The sequence below is a fragment of the Anticarsia gemmatalis genome, chromosome 22 (assembly GCF_050436995.1).
Source record: "Anticarsia gemmatalis isolate Benzon Research Colony breed Stoneville strain chromosome 22, ilAntGemm2 primary, whole genome shotgun sequence".
Lineage (NCBI taxonomy): Eukaryota > Metazoa > Arthropoda > Insecta > Lepidoptera > Erebidae > Anticarsia > Anticarsia gemmatalis.
This window is the reverse complement of record NC_134766.1, coordinates 1,419,274-1,443,348: the sequence shown is the minus strand read 5'-3', so window position 1 is coordinate 1,443,348 and position 24,075 is coordinate 1,419,274. Positions and strand designations below refer to the sequence as shown.

The 24,075-nt window shown below is 36.2% G+C and overlaps 3 protein-coding genes across 3 annotated transcripts; 2 read left to right on the top strand and 1 right to left on the bottom strand.

Moving 5' to 3' along the window:
- Positions 1-3,532: 3,532 nt before the first annotated feature.
- Positions 3,533-5,206, top strand: LOC142982505 (uncharacterized). Its single transcript, XM_076128983.1, has 2 exons — positions 3,533-3,959; positions 4,789-5,206. The coding sequence occupies exons 1-2, from the start codon at positions 3,675-3,677 to the stop codon at positions 4,888-4,890; spliced, it is 387 nt and encodes a 128-aa protein (XP_075985098.1). The 5' UTR covers positions 3,533-3,674; the 3' UTR covers positions 4,891-5,206.
- A 148-nt stretch (positions 5,207-5,354) lies between these two features.
- CtsK1 (C1 family peptidase 26-29-p) lies at positions 5,355-19,720 on the bottom strand. Its single transcript, XM_076128982.1, has 16 exons — positions 19,621-19,720; positions 19,221-19,308; positions 18,327-18,414; positions 13,172-13,277; positions 12,632-12,755; positions 12,050-12,185; positions 10,922-11,037; positions 10,465-10,579; positions 10,000-10,080; positions 9,659-9,780; positions 9,043-9,144; positions 8,456-8,582; positions 7,702-7,807; positions 7,184-7,273; positions 6,722-6,819; positions 5,355-6,336 (listed from the first exon to the last, which is right to left on the bottom strand). The coding sequence occupies exons 2-16, from the start codon at positions 19,279-19,281 to the stop codon at positions 6,150-6,152; spliced, it is 1,659 nt and encodes a 552-aa protein (XP_075985097.1). The 5' UTR covers positions 19,282-19,308; positions 19,621-19,720; the 3' UTR covers positions 5,355-6,149.
- A 364-nt stretch (positions 19,721-20,084) lies between these two features.
- Positions 20,085-24,012, top strand: LOC142982503 (gastrulation defective protein 1 homolog). Its single transcript, XM_076128981.1, has 4 exons — positions 20,085-20,925; positions 21,204-21,315; positions 21,644-21,839; positions 22,147-24,012. The coding sequence occupies exons 1-4, from the start codon at positions 20,350-20,352 to the stop codon at positions 23,273-23,275; spliced, it is 2,013 nt and encodes a 670-aa protein (XP_075985096.1). The 5' UTR covers positions 20,085-20,349; the 3' UTR covers positions 23,276-24,012.
- Positions 24,013-24,075: the final 63 nt, after the last annotated feature.

The following is a 24,075-nucleotide window of genomic DNA, read 5'->3' as shown; positions in this document are numbered from 1 at the left end:
TGCAACCTTTAAGACAAATATTTGAAATCGTTTCCGAACCAGTAGGTAGTTATTTGCAGGGTGCATATAGCCATTTACCTTTAAGTATGAGCAAAGATCGTGGGTTCGGTTCCTCACTAAATAAATTGAATAAGAGTCTGTATGTTTGTCCCCGCTGTGTTATAAATATCTTACTGCGAAAATAAAACGATATTAGTATTGGAATTACTCACAGCCGACGAACATGTCATTGTATTGTCTTCTTTTACATGCATATACTATGTTTTAAAAAAATCTGATCAATTGAGAGTCAGCTGTCTTTTTAGGTAATTATTGGTGCTTATACGAATAGACCTTAGGAAACGCCTATGACCTCAGTCTGACAACACCACGTCATCACAAACTGAAGCCAATAATCGGATAAGTACAGTGTCTGAACTCAATTTGGTATTTTTACAAAGTCATAGGTTCGGGACAAATTCACTTTGGTCTCTCGACGAAAGCTTTTAACGTTAATTTAACAGCAAATCTTATACTAGCTTCTTAGATAGACAATTTCTTGTGGATTTTCTAAAGATGTTTAGGAAATATTAGAAATAATAAGGAAATTAGTTGAAAATCTTGAAAAACAAGAAACATAGAACATATAGATCTCGTGTGATCATCATTGATATATTTTTTTACCAGCAATAAGTTGATACATCTTAATGTTCTCTAAAAAAAAGTAAAATTAAAAACACAGAAAAGCTCAGACCACTCTTTAAAAATGTCTTTCTTCTGCCTTTCTTCCAAACTACATATGTGCCTTCCGTAACACGGAGGAACTCGATATATGTATAAGATGGTCAGATCAATCTCGGCAAGCATGGCTTAACCTCAGAGATCGATCCGCGCGGCTGTTGTTAACTAAGCCACGAACGAGCTCCTTAAAAATGTAGACACGTTAAATTCTATCTTTAAATGAAACAGTACCTAAGTATTCCTTTCTTTCTCTCCGGTCGTCCCTCACTCATTGCCCGTCATTTGCATCCAGGAATCGAACGCAGACCCTCTCGGCCTCCGACGAACAGTAATAAAACAGAGTTTGAAAGTAGTTACCGGTTTAAGCACTTTTCTTGAAGGACTCGGGAAAGTTTTGTTGCTACGTGAAGTGCTACCTGAATCGTAATCATTTTGAAATTAACGAGTTTGTGTAAGAAAAGAATTTTAGTATTTTAATAACGCATAGAGTCCCCATTTACCTTACATAAAAAAAATAAACCGAAAGAAAATGCTCTTTATTTTGAACAATAATATAATATGCAATACTATATACTTACAATATATGTATATGCAATTATTTTATAATATCATCAATAAAAGACTCATGTGGTGGAATCAAGCCGAAACACACTTTCAGTACAGTAGGAGGCCTGCAAAAGGCTAGTAAATATTTACAGTAAAAAATAAGCACAAAGTCATCAAAACATTACCAATTACTGTCCCACTGCTGGGCTTGGTATGCTCAGAAAGAAATGAATCTAATGTTTTTGTATTTGAGTGACCTCCGTGGATCAAGTGGGAGACACGTTATTATACCGTTTAAAATCTCTAACCCCTGGTTTCTGAGGTACCTACATTTAGCGGTAGTTTATTTATTCAATAGCGTTTAAACTCACATAAACTACTGCTAAATGTACCTCAGAAACCGGGGGCTAGATATTCACGAGACACATCATTATACTTGAATCAAGATATAAATATTTCGTATACACGTCTTATAACTTGTAATCTTCTATAGTGCCTTAGTTTAAACCCTCGACCACTTACGTGGGAATAAAAAAGCTGTAGCACTAAATATATCAGACACTACGAAAGGGTTAAACAGTCCGTGAACAAAGGTGAAACAATGTGACCTCTAACAAAACAATCTTTTATACAAACATTCCTTTAAACTCATTCTTTACGTTTAAATATAATAAGATTATGAATTTTAATACAAAACCGATTCAATATACTCATTGTAAATTTATTTAGGAATGTAGCGAATGGTTTGGAAATTTCGGTATTTAGTCAAACGTCTGGGTATTGCTAAACTGTTGTCTTCGTGAGATCGAAGTGGGACCGTGAGACCTCCACGATGAAATACAAAGTGACGGGATGTCTCATCACTGATTGCTTTACGCTGACGTCGTCCTATGCAACTGCTACGGGATATTTGATTACATAGGTGTTACGATATAAGTAGGCTGTAGTTTTGATTGATTTCATCGCATTGGCAGCGTTGCATAGTATTTGTGGTCCACGTAACAAAACTCCATGACAACTAACATCCATGCTTTCAGGTTTAAATAATGCTTGGCCAAAAAGTTTTTCCTTAGTTTTGAAGTGGAGAAATTATATTTTTGCTTGAAATAAAAAATTAGGATCATGGTTTTCGTATCTTGGAAGTAAAACAGACCAAGAGGCAAGGTACTTGCGGCAGATACAAGCCTAGAGTCTATGAGTGTGAGAAAACAATAATAATATGATTTATCGTCCACATGCGAACATATTCGAAATTAATTACCTGCCCTTTTTTCTCATTTATTTCTACAACATCAATTTGTAAATGTAAAGTTTAATAAAAAATCTAACCGTGCGTTAATTTAATTTAAAATAAATGAATAAACACGCTAAGTAATTGGTTTATAAAATCAACATTTAAAGAGTTTCAAGTAAGCTAAGAGAATATTTTTAGAAAACTTATTTACTCAACCATGTATAAATAAGTATCATGTGGTAGGTACATATATTATGAAATATATTATTATATTAAATGAAGCTTTATAAAGCTTTAACTTTTGGTGTTAATAAGATACCTTATGTCCTTCATGAGTGAAGCACGCAATGCAAGGTGACGCGATATGTCAAAACGCAAATATTTTTGTGTTCCGTCGCTTACAGTTACATTTTACTAGTCACATATTGCTAGCTAGATAGAATACGTACCACTTAGCTTTGTGTGCCTGAATATAGCAACAAGCCGACACATACTTAACAACGACGATATTATTCCGTTTAAACACCCACACTCCTTTTCTAAGCAATCAAAGCATCGTCTTTTTATGATTACACTCAGCTGCTTGTTACTATATTCAGACAGGTAAAGAAGAATAACGCATAACGTATAAAGAATGTGATTTAAATTAGTTTGTCTCGCGTCACATTTCAAATGCCTAAGTCAAAATTGATCCCATGATTTTTGACGACAATACAGAATAGCACTTAACCACTGCACCACAGGTATTTCAGTCATGCTTGTGCAATAATCAATTTCATGTAAATTTAATTCTACGCATCATAACCTCCCAATTATTTCAGTTAAAATTCTACCGTCAAATACAATGGTTCACAGACGTCTTATATGTATATTTCTAATTATTTATACACAATCCGCGTTAAGTTTAAACTTGTATAAAAAAACAATATCAAATAAGGAATTACTAGCCAGATTGAGAGAGATAATCGAAAACGAAAAAGCAATAACGAACAAATCTCCAATAATCCGATATCCTGTCAGCAGTAATTCGATACTAGTGAAGAGAATCATACCACACGGCTATAAATCCGGCCCTTACGAATACGATTCAAAACTAAACAGTCTATACAGACCCTTAATTCGGTTTCACGTGAGAAAACCGGTGAAGAAACACGAAAAGGATCTTCTAAAACAGATGGATAACCGTAAAACGATCGGTTATATAGTCATTGTTAATAAAAACCGGAATATGAAAAAGAAGAAAGAAGAAAAAAGAAAATTAGAAGGTATTAATTTGGGTAAGTATTTGAGAATGAAAGCCGGTGGGACTCATGTTAAGGAAATAGTGGACCTCATTGGAAAATCTCAGGAAGAAGTAGATAAGTTAGCACCAGGAGCTATTCCATACATAGATTCATCTTTCGAGCAATCAGGACCGAAGATAACTATACCAGCTTATCCGTTTTGGAATTATTGGACGGTAAGACTAATCTATACTACTATTACATAATTGTAGAGTTTGTTTGTATGAACGCGCTAATCTCGGGAACTACTGGTCCGATTTGAAAAATTATTTCAGTGTTAGATAGTCCATTTATCGAGAAAGGCTATATTTATCATCCCACTACGACCAATAGGAGCAGAGTAGCAATAAAAAATGTAACAAAAAACGAGCAAATTTCACCCAATCTCTCTTATTGGACGCAAGCGAAGTTGCGCGGGTCAGTTAGTATTATTATAAATACAAAAAGTCTGTCTATCTGTTATGCTTTTATATACTGCTATATCTACCGGTGAATCTATTGACGAAATTTTGTATGAAGCCAGTTGAAAAACTTGGATCAAACACAGGTTTTCTATTATAAGCGGCCTTGTTTGGCCCAGTGTGTACAAGAGCCATAACATGTTTAAACACGTTTTAACTAGCACTGCAACGTTATAGAATAAGAAATAATGTAGGTAGGTACTTTTATTGCTTGAAATCGTCTATGAAAATAAAATTTTCATATCGCCATAACTTTTTTCACACAGTGATTTAAAATGAGCTCCAATAGTAACTATTATAGTATATTATAAGACCTTTCTAATGACATATTATGTCACGTCGTTATCTGTCTTGGACCAGCAACCATACATTTTTGCCGGTCCACCTTTGACGCTAAGATATTATTATAAACTATCTAATAAGTAGTAACTAGTAGCCCATCTATGAAATATCCGCACAAAAGGTTGCTTGTCTAACTGATCAATAGACATTGCTTTGCCAACTTATTATTCAAGAAGTAAAAATGTATTATTTTTAATTTCAGTATTCTAAAACGGTTCACGTGGACAAATGCGCGGGAGACCTAGTGAAGGTGGGAGACATGTGCCTGCAGCCGTCCATACATCGAAGATTTTACTTACGATAAATATATAGTAATTATTATCATATAACCTAATCCAGTTTCAATATCATACCTTTAGATATAGTCCGCGCCGTATAAGTTTATGTGCCTGAATATAGCAACGAGCCGCTGCACAGACGACGGGAGGTTACTTTTTGTTTTGTCAGCCGCAGTGCTCTTTTCTTACGTCTCTCGTATTTACTTTGGCGAAACTTTATAAAAATTAAATTGAAAAACCCCAACCCGCAATTGGCCAGCGTGGTGGACTCAAGGCCTAACCCCTTCCTCATTACGGGAGGAGACCCTTGCCCAGCAGGGGTTAAATTTATTTCAATGTATTTAAAAAAACACGTCTTCTTCCCATTAGGGTAGGTAGAGACCGATGAACGCCATTGCTATAACGTAATTCTTCGTTTTGATTCATTCATACATACGACATTTTTGAAGAACATTACCGATATGGCTTGTATATCAAAATAAAACAATTCTTAAGATAAAAAAAACTTTATTCTTTAAATCAGAGAGCAGATCTACACATTTCATCCTAAATCTATGACAAAATGGAATGTGAATATAACAATTCAATGAACTCAAGTACAATACGCGCAATCTATCTAGACCGGCTTGAAGTTAGCAGCAGTAGCTGCGCAGGTGACATTTTTTGGAACAGGCGTTACCCGGGCAAATGTTCTTTGATGCCTAACTTCAAGCCGTTCAAGATGGACTGCGCGTACTATAATAGACTATGTAATTTCCAAAAGGACACATCTCTTATAAAGGTAGTAGTTCGACCACGACATAGACGTAAAACCTTTAGAAAACACATGAGAATTGTTCTAAAAGCACTTTTATATCACAATTTAATTTGTAACTGATTTGTATAGATTTAATTATAGTACACATTTTAGGGTAACATTGCCTTGCGTAAAAATATTTAAAACAAACACTATTTATGGTTACGTCAGCAATGCATTCAATGGCTGGGACTCGAACCTGCGACCTCAAACCATTGCCTAAAAACTGCAAATGTCCAAAAGTACCCAAATTAGTTGAAACTATTATTAAATATTTTTAACCCCTCCTTCAAACCGGCAGGAGACCCTTGTCAAAATTTTAATTGAATTTATTTAATATTTAGCACTTTAACATTACATTTGGGCATAAAATATATTGCATAAGACGTGTTTTTATATCTACATACTACGCTTCTTTCAAATCGGACATATATACATATTCAGAAGGCAAAATTACCCTAAAATTCACAGTTCTTAACCTAATTACCCTTAAATGAGTACATAAGTGGGTGCGGCCTGGACACCACAGTTGTTGTCCTTGGTGGCCATGAGCACGTAGCCGTCGTTACCCCACATGTTGGACCATGAGTTCTTGATCAGCCAGTACTTCTGCCCCTTGAGGATGCCGTACCCAACTGCTAGGACGGCATGGTCTAGTTCTTCTACTTTGTTGTGGCTGTGGGAATAAAAAGGTTTAGTATAGATTTATTATCTTTATTACCTATCTATAGTCGATCGATAGCCGAGTGGTATAAGTTGATACCTCCCACGCAAGTGGTCGCAGATTCGAACCCGAGGCAACACACCAATGACTTTTCAAAGTTATGTGTGTATTAGAAATAATTATCACATGCTCCAACGGTGAAGGCAAACCTCGTGAGGAAACCTTGCATGCCTAAACTTTGTTTAATACATTTACTGAGGACATGCAAAGTCTACCAACCCGCACTTGGCTAGCGTGGTGGACTCAAGGCCTAACCCCTCTCCCTCGTTTGGGAGGAGACCCTTGCCCTGCAGTGGGACAGAAATAGGTTAAAAAAATGATGTTGTATAATTCTTACCACTTAGGTTCATAGTAGACACCATTGGAGTAGAAACTGAAGGTCTTGTGCGCCGCATCGATAGCCACTGATATCGGACCGTGCTTGAATATCGCCAACTACACAAACGAACAGACAAATATTATATTACATTGAAAATCGTATTTAAAATTAGTATTTTTAATTAAGGGCAAATAAGTTTGTGTTGTATCTCTGGAACAAATCTACGCATTTAAACAAAACTTACGTCATTAAATGGCCTACAATAGTTATAGACAAACCCTCTTATTCATAAAAATATGTTTAGTTATGAAAGGCTTATAAAGAGTTTTGTTTCTTTCACTCCTTAGCGAAACGAAAAAGAGAAAACATATTAAAGTCGTTTTTTAAATAAAATAGGTTTATAGTGTGTTTATGAATACGAGGGAAAGGTTTTAATAATAATTAAAGTTAAAGTGGTTATACTTTACTGTTGTAACTTACCCTGAGCGCATTCTCGTTGTTAGTGGTGACATTGACCCAACCCTTGATCTTAGTGACTGCGGTCACGTTATCAATGTGACAGTATCCGTCCTGCAACAGAACAATACATAATCAAGAATAAAATACTGATTTTTACGGGACGATTTTTGAGTAAAGAAACCTTTTTGATACAGTAGCCCAATTCTGTACTACTATCGAGTATCGACAACCGACTAGCTTCGAGAAATTTTGTATGACAATCTGATCAGCGCCTCTAGCGGACGTCTTAGAAACTATTTTTGCAGTACATTTGAAATGTCAAACACTCTAAACTCGACGGTTCCGATTGTACAGAATCGTGTACAACTAGTTTATTATGGTTAAAACGCCGGATTATTAATTATTATGTAGAAAATCTATATCTTATAATGATTCTAAACTTGTTTAATAAATAAAGGTTTGAATATGACTTTCGAGTGGTAAAAAAATAAATTCTATTTTGTTCTTTTGGTTAACTGTAAGTAATAAATAATACGCACCTGTCCCAAATAGCCGCCATAGTCTTCCTCAGTGGGCAGACCATGCTTCATGATCCACTGGTACGCGCGGAAATCTTCACCGCCGTCACAACCGTTGTTACCGAAACTTTATATATAACAATAAATATATAAGTAAAAAATATAAATATAACCTTTTATTGTAGTGTCGCAAAGCACATGTCTCCTCGCGGAATAATAAGCTAAGGAAAAAGCGAAGCGAAGTCAGCAATGTACATCGAATTGGTGCAAGAGATCATAAAAAATACGGTGTCTGGCTTAATTGTGTCACAACGATGCTTTAGTAAATGTTTATGGCAAATACAGGTTTTCTATGCCACCCGCAAGAACGAAAAGGTAATTTTAACAGGGCATTGGTTAAATGAGGCGTCTATATAAAATGACTGATAAAAGTTATTGTCTTAAATACGGTTGTAAGCGATGGTATTGCGAGCTCGCAGTATTGCGTGGTGGTGGATGGTGGAGAGTGGTGTAGAGTGGTGATGAGTGGTGGTGCGCGGTAGTAGGTGGTGGTCAGTGGTGGTCAGTGGTATTGCGTGCTAATGAGTGGTAGAGGGTGGTGGTCAGTGGTGGTCAGTGGTGGTGAGAGGTGGTGAGTGGTGGTGATCGGTGGTGGTGATCGGTGGTGAGTGGTGTTGAGTGGTGGTGAGTGGTGTTGAGTGGTGGTGAGTGGTATTACGTGGTTATGAGTGGTGGTAGAAGGTGGTGTGCGGTGGTGGTGATTGGTGGTACGTACCCCCAGGAGCAGTCGACGAGCGCCTGCTGCGACAGTCGCACGAGCGTGTTGCCGTTGTGCAGGAACAGCGCACCCTCCACCGCGCCCGTCGTGCCGAACGACCAGCACGACCCGCACACCGACTGGTCTGGACAATACAATCAATTATATTAAATAAAAAAAGATATAAAAAATAATTACTCTCGTGTCGCAAGGACTTTTACAAAGATACAAACAACGGACACAAAATACAACCAGACCCGAACAATTATTTGTGAATCACACAAATAATCGTTCCTACGATCAACCAACTACCTCCCGACGCAACAGTAGCGGCATGGCGACCTTAATCTCTGAGACAGTCAATTATGATGCATAATTATATTTTGGAAACTTACACAAGACCATCAGACTCCTAACTAAGCAGAGCTACTATGGTAACTAAACAACTGATAACCCTACTTATATATTTTTTAATAGATAAATAATATAAATACCTATAGATAAATTTACATTTAAACTCAAAACCAATAAAAACTTACACCTCAAACACAAAAAATAAGCAAGTAAAGAGACACAATTTCTTGATTATCTTTATATTTTCTTACCTTTGACAGGTGTGACAGCACCAAACAGCCTCCAGTCATACTCGGTAGGCAACTTGTCTGCTTCAACCTTCAGTAACGACTCACTGTACGGGAAAGGTAGACCTGCAACAAAATCATAATAAGTAAAGAACATTATACAGTAAATATGATATTTTAGCGCGCCCAAATCAGAAACTTCTGGTCCAATAAAAAAAAAACATATGATAATCGGAAGCTCCCCCTTCCCAGAGTGCTTTAAAACTAATGCAAATTTCATAGAAGCAAAGTGGCAACCATATAAATATCTGTACTATGAAGGTAGTTGAATTGGTCAACAAATAAATATTAAAATTTGTGTGCTTTGATGCCAACGAAAATACGGTATAGTGACGTCACTTTGTCGTATTTCTATACTAAAATGTGTTTTAAACATTTCATAAAGAGTAACTGATGTGACTGGTAGTCAACTACACTATTATAACAAGCTTGAACCTGGTATTTTGGTTAGATGTGAACTTCTTAGCATCCTGTATTCGTCAATGAATTTTAGTGCAATACAATACAAGCTTTGTTACTCTAGTCACAGCAAACAGCCGCGGCATGGTAGATGAAAAGTATTGATAGTATAAACACTTACCCTGGTTAGGTCCGGAGTACCTCCTGCCCCGGAGCGCGGCGAGCTCGGCGTCGGTGCGGTCGGCGAGGTGGTTCACCGCCAGGCGGAAACTGCGCCGGGCGCGGTTGTGCGAGTATATAAACCTACAAACAAACACATACATTCGTTATTATTTCAACAAACAAACATAATACTGGGAAAGAAAATAGTCCAGGCTACTATAGATAATATTTTTACAATTTGATTGTATTATTGATGAAATGAATTGATCAATTAGCCAAAGGTACTTTATTTGTCACAAGAATGATTTAGACCTTTATTCAATTGTGACGGCAAGTTATAATCAATTAAACTTATTTTACCTGAGATTTTGTCTGAAGAGATTCAGCCTCTTCTCATGTTCGATAGCACTGGCGTACTGCTTGTTGTGTTTCCTCTTGAACCTGTAATATAAATGTGTTAATTTACTACATAAAAAGTAACTATCACCAATAAACATCTTCTTTTTTGTTTTAACCTTATCCAACATTAAGTAAGTCGGCACAACATGCTTTCTTACTCAAAAAAGCTACCAAGGGATTTGGTAATTTCGTTATACAATATCCACGTAATTTTCATTTATTATTCTGACTTTTTATTGCATTTTCGATTTTTAGTTTTTATTATTAACAAAATTTCTTAAATTTATTTTGATAGGAGATTTAGTTTATTTACGTTATCTACTTTGTTCAACAGTCACACCACTGCTATATTTAGCTGTACATAAGCAGGCCCAATGTGTAACATAAAACCTATGTAACATAAGGTGTAGTAATAAGAGTTGTTACCTGTCAAACTCATGGTGAACATGTTCGTCTCTAGCTGGGTGTACGAACTCCATCATAGGATTGAAGGTAGCGTAATGACGGTTGCCCGGACCGGGGAACGACGAGCATTTCGATACTGCAATTAACAAAGTTATATTTTAGTACACATACAAACACCGAGTATTACAACTAGACTGGGAACTTCTACTGTGGATCTTCTTGTCGTGTGGTAAGTGGTCAACCTAGTGTCAAAGTTGTTTAAGCCGCCCAAAGGCCTTTGTCATGGCTTAACGACTGTAATCTTAATTGACAACAACACTTATGCATTGCCGTGGTTCAATTGTTTTTGTATAGATTAAATCGATCAAGTGGTAAACTGGCACTTTATCTTTCAGGTAGATTATCCGACACTTATCTAGAAGCCGTGAAACTAGCCCTTCGTCTATTATTAAATAAGGAAAGATAAAACGATACTTACTGTCATCTACATTGAACACGGTGGGGTCAATGTCCTCCACATCATAGTCTGTGTAGTCCAGGTAGTAGTGGTCGTAGTGAGAGCCCAACAGTGAGTTGAAACCTTTCATCTCGTACCTGAGAACAAAATAATAATTACATAGGTGTTGGGAAAACCAACCAACTCTGGGAGTACTAACTTTACTCCTATAGTTCGTAGCGTCATTTTAGATAGCACATGATCTTCATAAACGTTTATATTCAAATATACAGCTACACCGATTGGTGTGTTAAGAAACTTGAAAAAAATATATTCGAACTAGCTGACCCGCGAAACTTCGCTTGCGTCACATAAGAAGAATGAGTGAAATTTTTCCCCGTTTTTGTAACATTTTTTTTCTCGTACTCTGCTCCTATTAGTCGTAGCGTGATGATATATAGCCTATAACCTTCCTCGATAAATGGGCTATCTAATACTGAAAGATTTTTTCAAATCGGACCAGTAGTTCCTGAGATTAGCGCGTTCAAACAAACAAACTCTTCAGCTTTATAATATTTTTCTCTTTAAAAGACAAAAGACAACTCCCGCACTAAGAATTGCTCTTGTGTCACGGGGACTTTTACAAACATACAAACAACGGACACAAAGCACAACCAGACCCGAAACAATTATTTGTGGATCGCACAAATAATTGTCCCGTGTGGGAATCGAACCCACGACCTCCCGTTGCAGTGGTATCGGCGTGGCGACCTAAACCACTGCGCCACGGAGGCAGTCTAATATTAAAATATTAGTAGGTATTAGTAGGTATAGTAGGTATAGATAAAAAATACGATTTAGCTGACCCCACATAAAATTATGTTAGCACGTAGAAACTAATGGAAAAGGGAGTAACCGAGTATAAAAAAGTGTTAAAAAATCACCACTATAGTTTAGACACTTTCGAAATTTGCGTTTAACAACTTTAACCGTATAATGTATAATATAATACGGGAATTAACGCGAACACGCATTTTACCTTAAAATGCCTAGCGTTTCGGCGCAGGTTGCACTCGCCGTGGTCGCAGGCTGACAGGAGTCAGTCAGCCAGTTAAAAAGTTATGATTTAACCGTATATTTATACAAACACAAAGTTCGTCAAACACTAACCTGACAGGGATAGGAATAGACTCTCCCTTCAGAGTCTTCCTGTGTTTCACCCACATGGTGTACTTGTTCAGCTTGTTGCCTATTGTCTGTACCATCTGCCACTTGGCCGTGTCTGAGTCCTCCATCGTCTCTGTGCCTAGAAGACAAATAATATTATATTTAAACCATTGTAACAAACCACAAAGGTATAAAGGACATCCATGATATTGTAAAATATGGACTTAGTGATGTTTAATTTCTTAACAAATTGCTGAAAATGGGTTTAATATTTGGTAGGGTTATGGGCACTACCGTAACTTCAATTCCACGAGCCTGTGGCAAAATAGAACTAGTTAGTAGCCTAGCTACCCTCACAAGTCGAGGACCTCATCCAAGGCATTTTAGCCGATTCGCCATTTAATAATTACGCCATTAGAAAAACAATTCCTTCGAATTGCAGGAATCCAGTTCAGAATATTAACGACAGATATCAGAATCTCATTTGCATTCAGGAACGACAGTCAAATACTCAATCACAAAAATTAATTTGAATTTACTAGGACCACAGTGACAATTCAACATGCTAATGATAAATTAACTTACCAATAAACTTGAAGTCAGTCATATCAGGCAGAACAGTCTGTATGCTGACAGGGCTGTCTGAGGAGCCGTTCACTTGCAGGCACATCTCCTGGTTCAGGACCGTCTCCGTTGTTACCGGAGCAATCTGGAACATAAGTAGCGGTTATTATCGTCCGAATACCGTAAAGAGACGAGTAGTACTGTCCACCAAATTAAGGTGAGGGTAACAATTTCAATAATTTAAAAAAAAACAAGATTTCTTCTACATATTTTCTTGCAACAAATGCCATGAACACTCGTATTTTTTGTTTATACTGTTGGTCACGGTACATGTAAAAAAAGACTAGACTATTAACTATTAAGATATAGAATATTATTAAGTACTCAAATACTTCATTTCTTACCAAACTCCGTATCACTACCGAGAACATTCCTTCAGCGGAAAATCATATAACACTGCACGAGAATCGACCCCGAGACTTTATGATCACCAGTTGCATTTTCAGCTCGAACCACAGGGTGCAGTCATACAATAAAATAAAATATACAATATATACATACCTTAATAGATGTTCCATATGGCTTGTAGGAGTCTGAAGAGATCTGGTAAGTCTTCACCATGGCGCCATAGTAGTCGATACGAGATTTACCCGCCTTGCTGTCAAACCTGTCGACAAAGAATTACGACCTTTAGTATTTGCTATTAAAGTTTTATTATAAGTATCCTTCTCGCTGGTAATCATTCACCTGGTGGTGAATTTTGGTTTTAGGGAGGTCTTGAACTTGTGAGTTGACTGGTGTCTTTGATGACTTGAGTAGGCTTAGCCTCGTCTAACTTTGGCCTCTGAATCGTATTAATAAATAAAATAAATCGTATTATAGCTATGAAAAGCCCATTGTCCCAAACACGGTATATTCCCGGTGTCCACCCCCTGCTTGTCCACCCCGGGTGGACAGAGACACAAATCTTTTAAAAAGTTCTCGGTGTCCACCCCTGGGGGACAGTGAGAATTAATTTTAAATTATTCCCGCTGGCCACCCCGGGTGGACAAAGATACGAGTTTCATATTACTACTCTCGATGTTCACCGCCGGTGGACAAAGCCACTGCTTAAATAAACATTCTCAATGTCCACGCTTGCTGGAATTGGGTGTAAATAATTATAACAAATTAATTATTTTAGTATATAGTTTAATCATATTATCAACATCTCTAGGGTAAATAGAAGTAGGTACCCTATCTATTGTGTGTTTTCCCATATAATGTTGATTGACCCTAAGTTACGGCACTTATTAAACCAAGGTATAAGTTATAACAATAAACGTAAAAAATATATTTTAAGTGATCATTTTATTCACGACATGCGAATGGGACTTGTCAATGGGGACTTCAATACTGATTTATTTCTAGAAAGGATGAGGATGTAAAGATTTTTCGTGACTTTGATTAATACCTATTGTGATAATTATTTGTGTACATTGCAAAAGTAAAAGATGTTGATAATATGATTAAACTATATACCTACTTAATTAATTTTGTTATAATTATTTACACCCAATTCCAGCAAGCGTGGACATTGAGAATGTTTATTTAAGCAGTGGCTTTGTCCACCGGCGGTGAACATCGAGAGTAGTAATATGAAACTCGTATCTTTGTCCACCCGGGGTGGCCAGCGGGAATAATTTAAAATTAATTCTCACTGTCCCCCAGGGGTGGACACCGAGAACTTTTTAAAAGATTTGTGTCTCTGTCCACCCGGGGTGGACAAGCAGGGGGTGGACACCGGGAATATACCCCAAACACGGGTAAGAGATACATAAAGTACTTAGATAAATTGTCCTGAAACCCTCTTTCAAATAACTATGACAGGGAGGAATAGCGGCTGTTTTTGGAATTGGGAAATACGATTTAAATCCCTTAATAGTACAAGAGATATATTTGGCCGGATTTAGTGATAGTACCTATAGAAAAATATAAATCAACACTCGTTAGATAGTAATAATGTTAAATAGAGCATCATTACTCTTATCAAGTAAATAACTTAAGACAAAGAGGCTAGATGTGTTATGTGCTGAACTTTTATCTAGAGGTCAGAGGTCAATGTATCAACGCAATCTTGAACGAGTACAGAATGTATTGATAGCTCGCCTTGACCAATATTGTTGTGTCTATACGACAACGGATTGTTAGGTTTGATGCCCGGGTTAGGCAAAATGTGTTTTTTTTGCTCTTATACAGTCCATACTGGTACTATCTGTCATGCTGGCATGGTTTAACTGCTGAATCGCTTTTAATTTTGTATGGAGATAGTGAAAAACATGAAGTCAAACATGGACAGCTTTCTCTCTCTCTCTCATATTTTTTTTTTACAAAACACGCCAATCAGCTAGTATTAAGTAGCTATAGGATGATTATGTAATGCGATTCTTGTAAATTCACCTTTAAAGTACAATAAATGATTGAACATACCTATTCACATCGCAAGCAGACGGCTTGCGTGCTAGCCTACATTAAAATTGTATGCGTCATCTAAAATTGTTGCTTGATTCGTATAAAACGTAGCATACGCGGGCATACTAATAAAAAATGGTTTACAATTTCAGGTTTTACTGAAAATACTGTGGGACTACCTGCTACCCGAAAGTACAGGATTATCTACTTTCGTTCTTTGAAATGAAATTCCGTAAATTAAGGAAATACTTCGATACTAACCTACCTACTCTATTTTCGTACACGCACACAGGGTAGGTAGGTACTTAGTCAGTATCGGATGAGCAATAAGCGCACCTATTGTTACTGCTTACTGCATTAATATTACGGCGCTATAACATTATTTTATGAAAAAAATGCATTTAAACAAAAAAAATACTGTTCAGCTTTTTTAAGCTATAAAGTACAGCTATATTACAGCTGAATAACTGTACTAAATGGATTTTGATGAATCTGGATTAACAATGGCATATTATTCTACGCTGACTAAGTTGTGGACAGAAGCTAAAATATAAGTACATATATATTATATAATAATAATGCGCATAATCAATCAACCACAAAACCGCATAAAATTGAACTTTTGCACCAGTTATTTGTAATAAGTAATAACATATTATTTTAACCGATAATTTACTTAGGTATTTGAACATGTGCAGTTCATTTTTATAGTTAAACAAATGACTCATCGCAGATGAAATAGGGTCAAAGTGTCATTTACCCCAATAATATTTGTATTACTCTCAAATAAAAGTGAGTAAACATCAAACTATGATAAATTATTACAATGGAGAATATTTTATCAAATAGTCACTTTTGCACAAAGAAACGTTTTTAATCGAAGATGACGCCACAAGAGCGGTAGAAATCGTACTCATAATTTTAGATTCACCAAGTCTATAATGAAAGTCAGAAATATAGCCATTGTTTTTGCATTAATTCCGAGTTTGTAGTTTCGCTTTGTTAACAACAGCCGGATCGATCTCTGAGGTTAAGCTACGCATGCCGAGGTCGTTCTGTGGATGGGTGACCATCTTGAACATAGCTACTCCGTGTTTCATAAGGCACAGTACGCAGACAACAATGCAAAGGACTTTTGGTCGACTATTCTGACTAAACGCAATAGCTCATCGACGCACCCTGCATTTTTTTCCAAGCAGACCTAAATTACTTAGCAACAGCACAATACCTACCTTTAATACCTAGAATTGATGCACTACAGTAGTACTCAAATTACACAGGAAATACTGCGAATTATATGTTATGTGTGTGTTTGTGTGTGTGTGCGTGTGTGTTTGTTTGTGTTACGAACGCGGCTTCCTCGCCATGTTTATAGAAAAATAATAACTATTTGTAAATATTAAATACGTTTTGCATGACTATCTTTATCATGAAAGTAAACTTATACTGAAATCCAAAGTATCATACATACTTATAATACATCTTTTTATTATGAATGCGTAAGTGAGTGTTGGTATTTTATATTTCTACGCCAAAACGGCTGAACCGTTAGGTACCTACCTAATATGTAATATAAAATTCGAAGTGTGGATTTAGGATAGTATCGTATACTAAATCCACACTTTTCGTATGTTATGGGGGAAACCCTGTAACTATTGGATCAATTTCCAACAATCTTTTCTTAATCGCAAGCCTGTTTCTTGTTCTAAGTATTAAGTCTTCGTCTTGAAACATGGACGAAATCGCGGTCATATTACTCAAGTTTCTTGTATTTATAAACTACTGTTTTGTTCTAAACGTGAGCACGTGGTTTTATTTCGTGAGTCCAATACACCTGACGGAAGGACGTTACTAATAAGGCCTGTGTACGTATCTCTACGGAGGTCCCCTTCCGGCGTTCCAACCTATTGTAGATGATCTAAAAAAAGATAATCTACACTACTACTACTCTACTAATAATCTAACTTGCATCGTGGATATTTTGCAAACAATGGACACAATGTAGATATTTGATAAAATTAATAATGGAATACACTGGATGAAAATAAGATTAATGCGTCTTGTATGTATGCTTGTGCAATTAACTAGTCAAACATGGGCGAAACCAGCTGCTTTCAATGTAAAGAACGATATTAGGTACTAAGCGGCCATCCATTTATGAAAAAAACCGCAACTAAGATTAACTTTAAGTCGTAACTGATTACCGGCCGGCGAACCCCATACAACAATATCGATAGACGTGTCAATAACATAGATTTTCCTGTCCTTAATACTATTAATGTTATATAATAATAAGGATAATTTTCTATACTTATATGTAGAATGTTTGTATTCAAGGTCTTACAGATAAAAAGGTACAATTTAGAAAAACACATGTAGATACAACCATACCTACATTATATGACTGACTAGGTATCAGTATATAATTATGTGTTAATTTACTCCAGATGAAAAGCATGTAGGTATGTGAATTTAATATATTTTAATGTTACCTCACACCCAATTATTTTTACAGACCAAGCCCAAAAATCAGTTCTTTCATAGAATCTGATGAGGCGCCCATAGCCAGTTGCGCTCACCGGTCGGTAAACGATCTGTGGGTTAAGCAACCCTTGGCGCGGTCATTCCATAGATGGGTGACCGCATAGTGGTATTTGAACTGGGCGTCTCCGTGCTTCGGAGGGCACGTTAAAAGTCGGTCCCGGTTGTTATCTACTATGGTAACAGTCGTTAAGCCATGTCAAAGGCCTTCGGGCGGCTTGAACAACTTTGACACTAGGTTGACCACTAACCATACGATAATAATATAATATAATAGAATCTGATAACAATTGTTTATATTTAAGGTCATTGACCTAAACAGGTCAAATGTAAATAATAATAAGTAATAATATATCAGCAAAGTAGAATAAAAACTATTTAAAATGTGTTGTAAAACAAATGACTAACAAATAACTATGTGCAAAGTTAATATTCTATCTTCATCTGTGTGACTTTATTTTGATCATCATCATTTACAAAAGCTTTGCCCATGGCATTCACCATAAACAAAATTTAAAAAAAAACTTGTATGTGTTTGTGTCTGCAACTGTTATTCCTTTTGTATTAAAAACACAACTAAACAAAGGAGTGCAGCAAGTAGCATTTTCTGGTCCTTGCCTATGGGAAGAAGCTATGACTTTTTGTATGTGTTTGTGTATGTAACTTAAATTGCTTCTTGAACTTAAACCAGTAATAAGTCAATATAAGTTTATTTTTCACTTACCAAGTATAGAAAGGCTCTCTTAACTCTGCATAAGGAATGCTCAGCATTCCCTTCACAGTGTATACTGGACTCCATTGTGGTGGAGCATCTAGAATAAAAACAATTACAGTGAAACTACAGTAAAAATTCCACAAGCGAAGGTATTTATGTGCAGTTGTCTATAATTATCTTACAATATAAAAATACCTACACAAGTATTATACATATTATTGTTACAAATGGCTTTGTTTCATCTCTGCCTACCCCCATGGAATCAAGGCTTGAGTTTGTATAGGTTTCAATTCACTACACATTATTATGCTATTGGCACAATCATCTTTGTCCTTTGCATGTTATAACAGATGAGTGATAAAAAACTAAAAGCATAGTGCATGGTCTTTCTTTTTAATGCAGAGAAAAAAGTGTATACCAAAGCATAATGTAGGTAGGTAGCTAAATTTTATATGTACTCATATTTAAATATACAGTTTTATTACTGTTTGATCTTGCAGAAACAAACAACTTAAATTAGTCCCTTGTGAGGTAAATTCAGTTGTAAAATGACATGGAACTTTAACAAAGTTGATAAATATAATTAACTGCCTATTGTGGGTAGAGAGATAACATAACTAAGACTTATTAAAAAGTGTAGGTATAATACTCTAAAAATAACATGAAATGGCATCAAATTAATAATTCAGATACTAATTATTCACAAAAACTACAAAAGACTAGAACAACTCAGTAACACAGGTAAAGCAAAACAAAAAATAAGCCTACATTTTTTGCCGACATTTATTCCATCGAACTTTATAATTTAAATTAAGAATACGTGTTACGTTTTGTTATTGTAACTTTTGATGTAAACAAACGCTAGATAATCGAGAATATTCCGAATAAATATTGTTTACTCACCCTTATCTACATGTCCGAAGGCTGAGCCGAGGAGAACACAAAACACCGGTAGCACAAACATCGTTGAGGACCGCTCCGGACCGCAGCCCTAAGCAGAATGACGACACAGAAGCATAATTAATTACGAACCATGAACTACAAACACGCATATCAACAGAAAGAAACGGTTTGAACTATCTGAAGCGTTAATTAAATGTGAATCTCATGAAATATCACGAAATATTAATAGATAGAGGCTGTAAAGTGTAGAAATTATAGAAGTGTAATTTGGAAAATAAATAAAGCGGCATTAACTAATTATTCACGAAACATGATTATACGATTTTAAAATGACAACAGTATTTTTTTTATATGTGATCTAGATAAATCTTCAAGACATACCTATTATTATAATACATACCTGAGATACTTAATTATTTTATATTTTCTTCTAATTATTTCCAAATCATTAAAAATTTACACGGCTGCTCACTCAGCTGATGCTTCTTGACCAATAAAACGTTTTAATATTTTGATATTTTATAATCTTTTAGATAGGGATTAACCTCTTGAAACGTAAAATTATAAAAATAAAATGCTTTGACTTTGTAAAATTTAACGGATTTTATTGTGATAATTGTATAAAACAAAAAATTGAGCATTTATCGTAATTTTACAATTGAAACAGAATTTGATGAATTGCTAACAAAACGCAAACGTCACTTGCGTAGGTCGTGTTCCAGATGTGAGATAAAGCTTAATCGCGCATTATAGCAACTGCGCCGTGTGACAGCATAGCATTGTTCATGGTAACGACAAAGACAAACTATACTGCATAGTAGCGTGCTTAAAATATAGGCATCACTGCAACGGAATGTACGTCCAGTCAATCACGCTCATGTTTTGACATTAGCAAAACAATCTGTTGATTTAAGAAATCATTAAAGTTTTCATATTAATTTCTATTTATTATCTATAAGAACAGGATCAAATTATTATTTACTGCTTAGGCCTGTTATGTAAACTGACTGGACGCGATATGTAAACTGCATCGGCGTGTATTTTTCTTATCAGTTCGTTGACAAAATATATCAGCAAAGTAGTCTATAACTACGTCTTTACGTCTTAGGTCCCTAGTATTATATCCAAAATGAATAAAAAGCCAATATCCTTTGGTAAAATAAGTTTTAGTGCTAGTAAATCTAAAGAAAGCGAGAAAAATGAGGCAGATTCGACCTCGGGTTTCGGAACCTTTGGACGAACACCCATCCAAGAACACAAGGAAATTGAAGAAATCGCTGAAGATTTAGAAAACCAGCACGTGCAACAAGTAATGGGGATCAAAAACTTTGGTAAAAAAGCGAAAAACTTTGACGTAACTGAAATGGTGCAACAGGCAAAGATAAACGCTCTGGAAGCCAATAAAAAGAGGTTAGAAGCCGAAGCTAATAGTACCACAGATAAAACAGAACCGGGCAAAGGTGATGAAAGTGATGATGAACTAATTGGTCCTCCATTACCTCCTGGTTTGACAGTGGGTCAACAGGATGATGATGAAGATGAAATAGGTCCACCGGTGCCTCCAGAATTGTTGAAGAAAGATGGCAAGAAGGACAAAAGCAAGAGTGACAAAGGTGATGATGATGAAGACAGTTATGATGAACTGAGTGGGTCTGATGATGAGGAAGAAATGCCTTTATTGAAGAGAATACCCAATAGCCATGAGGTAAGTAATTCAAGTTTCTGCCATTTGATTCCATTTATCTTGTATTTATAATTAGAGATCTGGCTAATTTTCTCTCTGATAAAATTTTTCTCTGTACTGAAAAATCTACCTATTAGCATGTTGTGGAAAATCACACAACACTCCTAATGGTGTAGGTAGAAACTATAGATAGCCACTGGCTATGATTCCTTTAAAATTATTAAAACAAATTATGAGTACTTCTCTAAGTGTATGAATGAAAGTAATGTACATAATCAGTTATTTTATGTGTTTTCCAGGTGGAAATGCTGCATGGTAGTAAAGCAGTGGTAGCCCTTGCAGTGGATCCATCAGGTGCTCGACTAGCTACTGGCTCTATAGATTATGATGTCTCCTTCTGGGATTTTGCAGGTAAGCTATTATATTAATTTAATTGTTGTTCTGCAGCTTTACTTCTGAAGTCAAAGCTATATACTTTTGAGGATAAGTATTTTATTAAAATTTTGTTAAATCTAAAACTTAAGTTTAATTTTTAGTTTGGGGTGTATATCTTCTAATAGTTGCTCTCAGTCACCATCCTATAATAACCTTTGAAAAACCATTACAAAGAAAATACCAACCTATTTTGAGTATTGTTCTGTATCAAAATGGGAGTTTATTAGCTGCTGTTTTTCAAAGGCTAGTTTCATATCATTGACATTATTCAAGACAACATACTAACCAAAAATAATGTTTACAGGTATGGATGCAGGCATGAGATCCTTCCGTACACTACAGCCTTGTGAGAACCATCCAATCAGAGCACTACAATACTCCAACACTGGTGACTCCATCCTGGTGGTCAGTGGGTCAGCACAGGCCAAGGTGTTGGACCGAGATGGGTTTGAAGTGCTTGAATGTGTGAAGGGAGACCAGTATATTAATGATATGGCTAAGTAAGTAAATTCTTTACAAAAATAAGATTTTGACCTAATGATGAATGAATACCTACACCTAGGTTTCTCTAGAATGAAATTTTTCTAGATTAAATTCGAGACTAAAACCTCACAATCTACTATCAAAAATGTATACGTAAAATAGCCCATAGTTAAAACGGCGTGACTATAGTCTGAATCCTATAACTTTATTCATAGGTTCAGGTATCCACGCGGCCAGTCGCGGCTTTCTTAGCTCACAGATACAAGCACCTCTCAGTATGTCTTGTGCTATTTCTCATACTTAACTTAATCTTCTTTTTCTCAGAACCAAAGGTCACACGGCAGCTCTGAACAGCGGCTGCTGGCACCCACACATCCGTGAAGAATTCATGACGTGCGCCCAAGACGGGACCCTCCGTCTCTGGCGGACAGAAAACCCTAAACAACACAAAGCAGTTATCAAACCTCGTCAACAAGGAGGTTTGAAGACATCCCCTACATCCTGCACGTTTTCTAGAGATGGCAATACCGTCGCTTGTGGCTGCTTCGACGGCTCTATACAAATGTGGGACCATAGGAAAAACTTCGTCAATACATCTGCTTTACTAAGAGACGGACATCAAAAGCAATCAGAAATATGCAGCATATCTTACTCTTATTTAGGCAACTGTTTAGCGTCGAGAGGAAACGATGATACTCTCAAACTATGGGACTTGAGGCATTTTAAAAAACCGCTGAATGTTTTCGGCGGTCTTTTCTCGAGGTACGAGCAGACTGACTGTGCCTTCAGTCCAGATGATTCTATGATATTCACTGGTGAGTCTTTGCAAAGAGGACAGAATACTGGCAGACTTATATTCTATAATACAAAGACGTTTGAAGAAGTCACGCATATTGATGTGACGAAATCACACGTTATCAAAGCAGTATGGCACGCGAAATTAAACCAGATCTTCGTGGGATGTGGTAATGGCGTTGTGAAATGTTACTTCGACCAGAAACGCAGTTTACGTGGAGCAAAATTATGCATAGTGAAGACTCAGAGAAAGAAGCATTCTATGGAAGTGGTGAGTGCTCAGCAAATCATCACTCCTCATGCCTTACCGTTGTTCAGACAAGAGAAGTTGAGGACCTCAAAGAAGAAGATGGAGAAAGACCGTCTGGATCCTGTCAAGTCCCATAGACCAGATTTACCTATTACTTCAGGACAAGGCGGAAGAGTTGCTGCTTCTGGCAGTACTCTTAGCTCATTCGTGATCAGAAACCTTGGGTTGAGTAAGAGGGTAGATGATGAACAGGATCCGAGGGAAGCTATTCTGAAATACGCGAAAGAAGCTGAAGAGAACCCGTTCTGGGTTGCTCCAGCTTATAAGAAGACGCAGCCGATGCCCATATTCCAAGGAGAGGGAGAGGAAGATGGACCCTCAGACCCTAAAAAGTCGAAGAACTCATAGAGTATTTTCAATTCTAGTAGAACAAAATCTTAATTACTGTTGAATCAATCTCTTTGATCATGCCAATTTGAATACTAGACTTTTCATCCTATTGTCTATCTATGTCCATTAGTAAATATTAACCCTAGGTGCCTCTAGCTAAATGAAAAGAAAGAATTAGTCATGAATTATATCCTTATATATGACAGAATATGGTTTAAGATGAGAGAGCAGTTAAATTATAAATTCGGAGTTGTTTAAAATATTTTCTGATATTTTAAAGACTGTTGAATAGTGAGTGTATACATCATAAAGCAGTATCGGATACAGGATTTTGATTAAATGGGGCGTCGCCATATTGTGTGAAAATAGAGAATGAAATGCTGTAATTCCAGTATTGTTATTAAACTAAATCGATGTTTCCCTTACAATCGGTTTCTGAAGTACATTTAGCGGTAGTTTATCTATTCAATAGCATTAAAGCTCATATAAACCTGACAGTTTGAATAGATAAACTACCGCCAAATGTGTCTCAGAAACCGGGCATATATTAATAAGGACTCCAATTTAAGCACTTGTTAACTTCAAAGAGTATAATAATATAGTATTCTTGTTCAATAAGTACATTTGATCTTTCAATGTTTTAGTACTTAGTATCAATCAATTTGTTGATATCTGACATATCAGAGTAATTCTGTGTTGTTGTTTTAATCTAATAGTTCTAATGTAAATACGAAATAAATAAATTATGAATCATATATTTTGCTATGGTTTGCCTCCCTATACCATTATATACCGACTCTATTCATTGTATGTGTTTG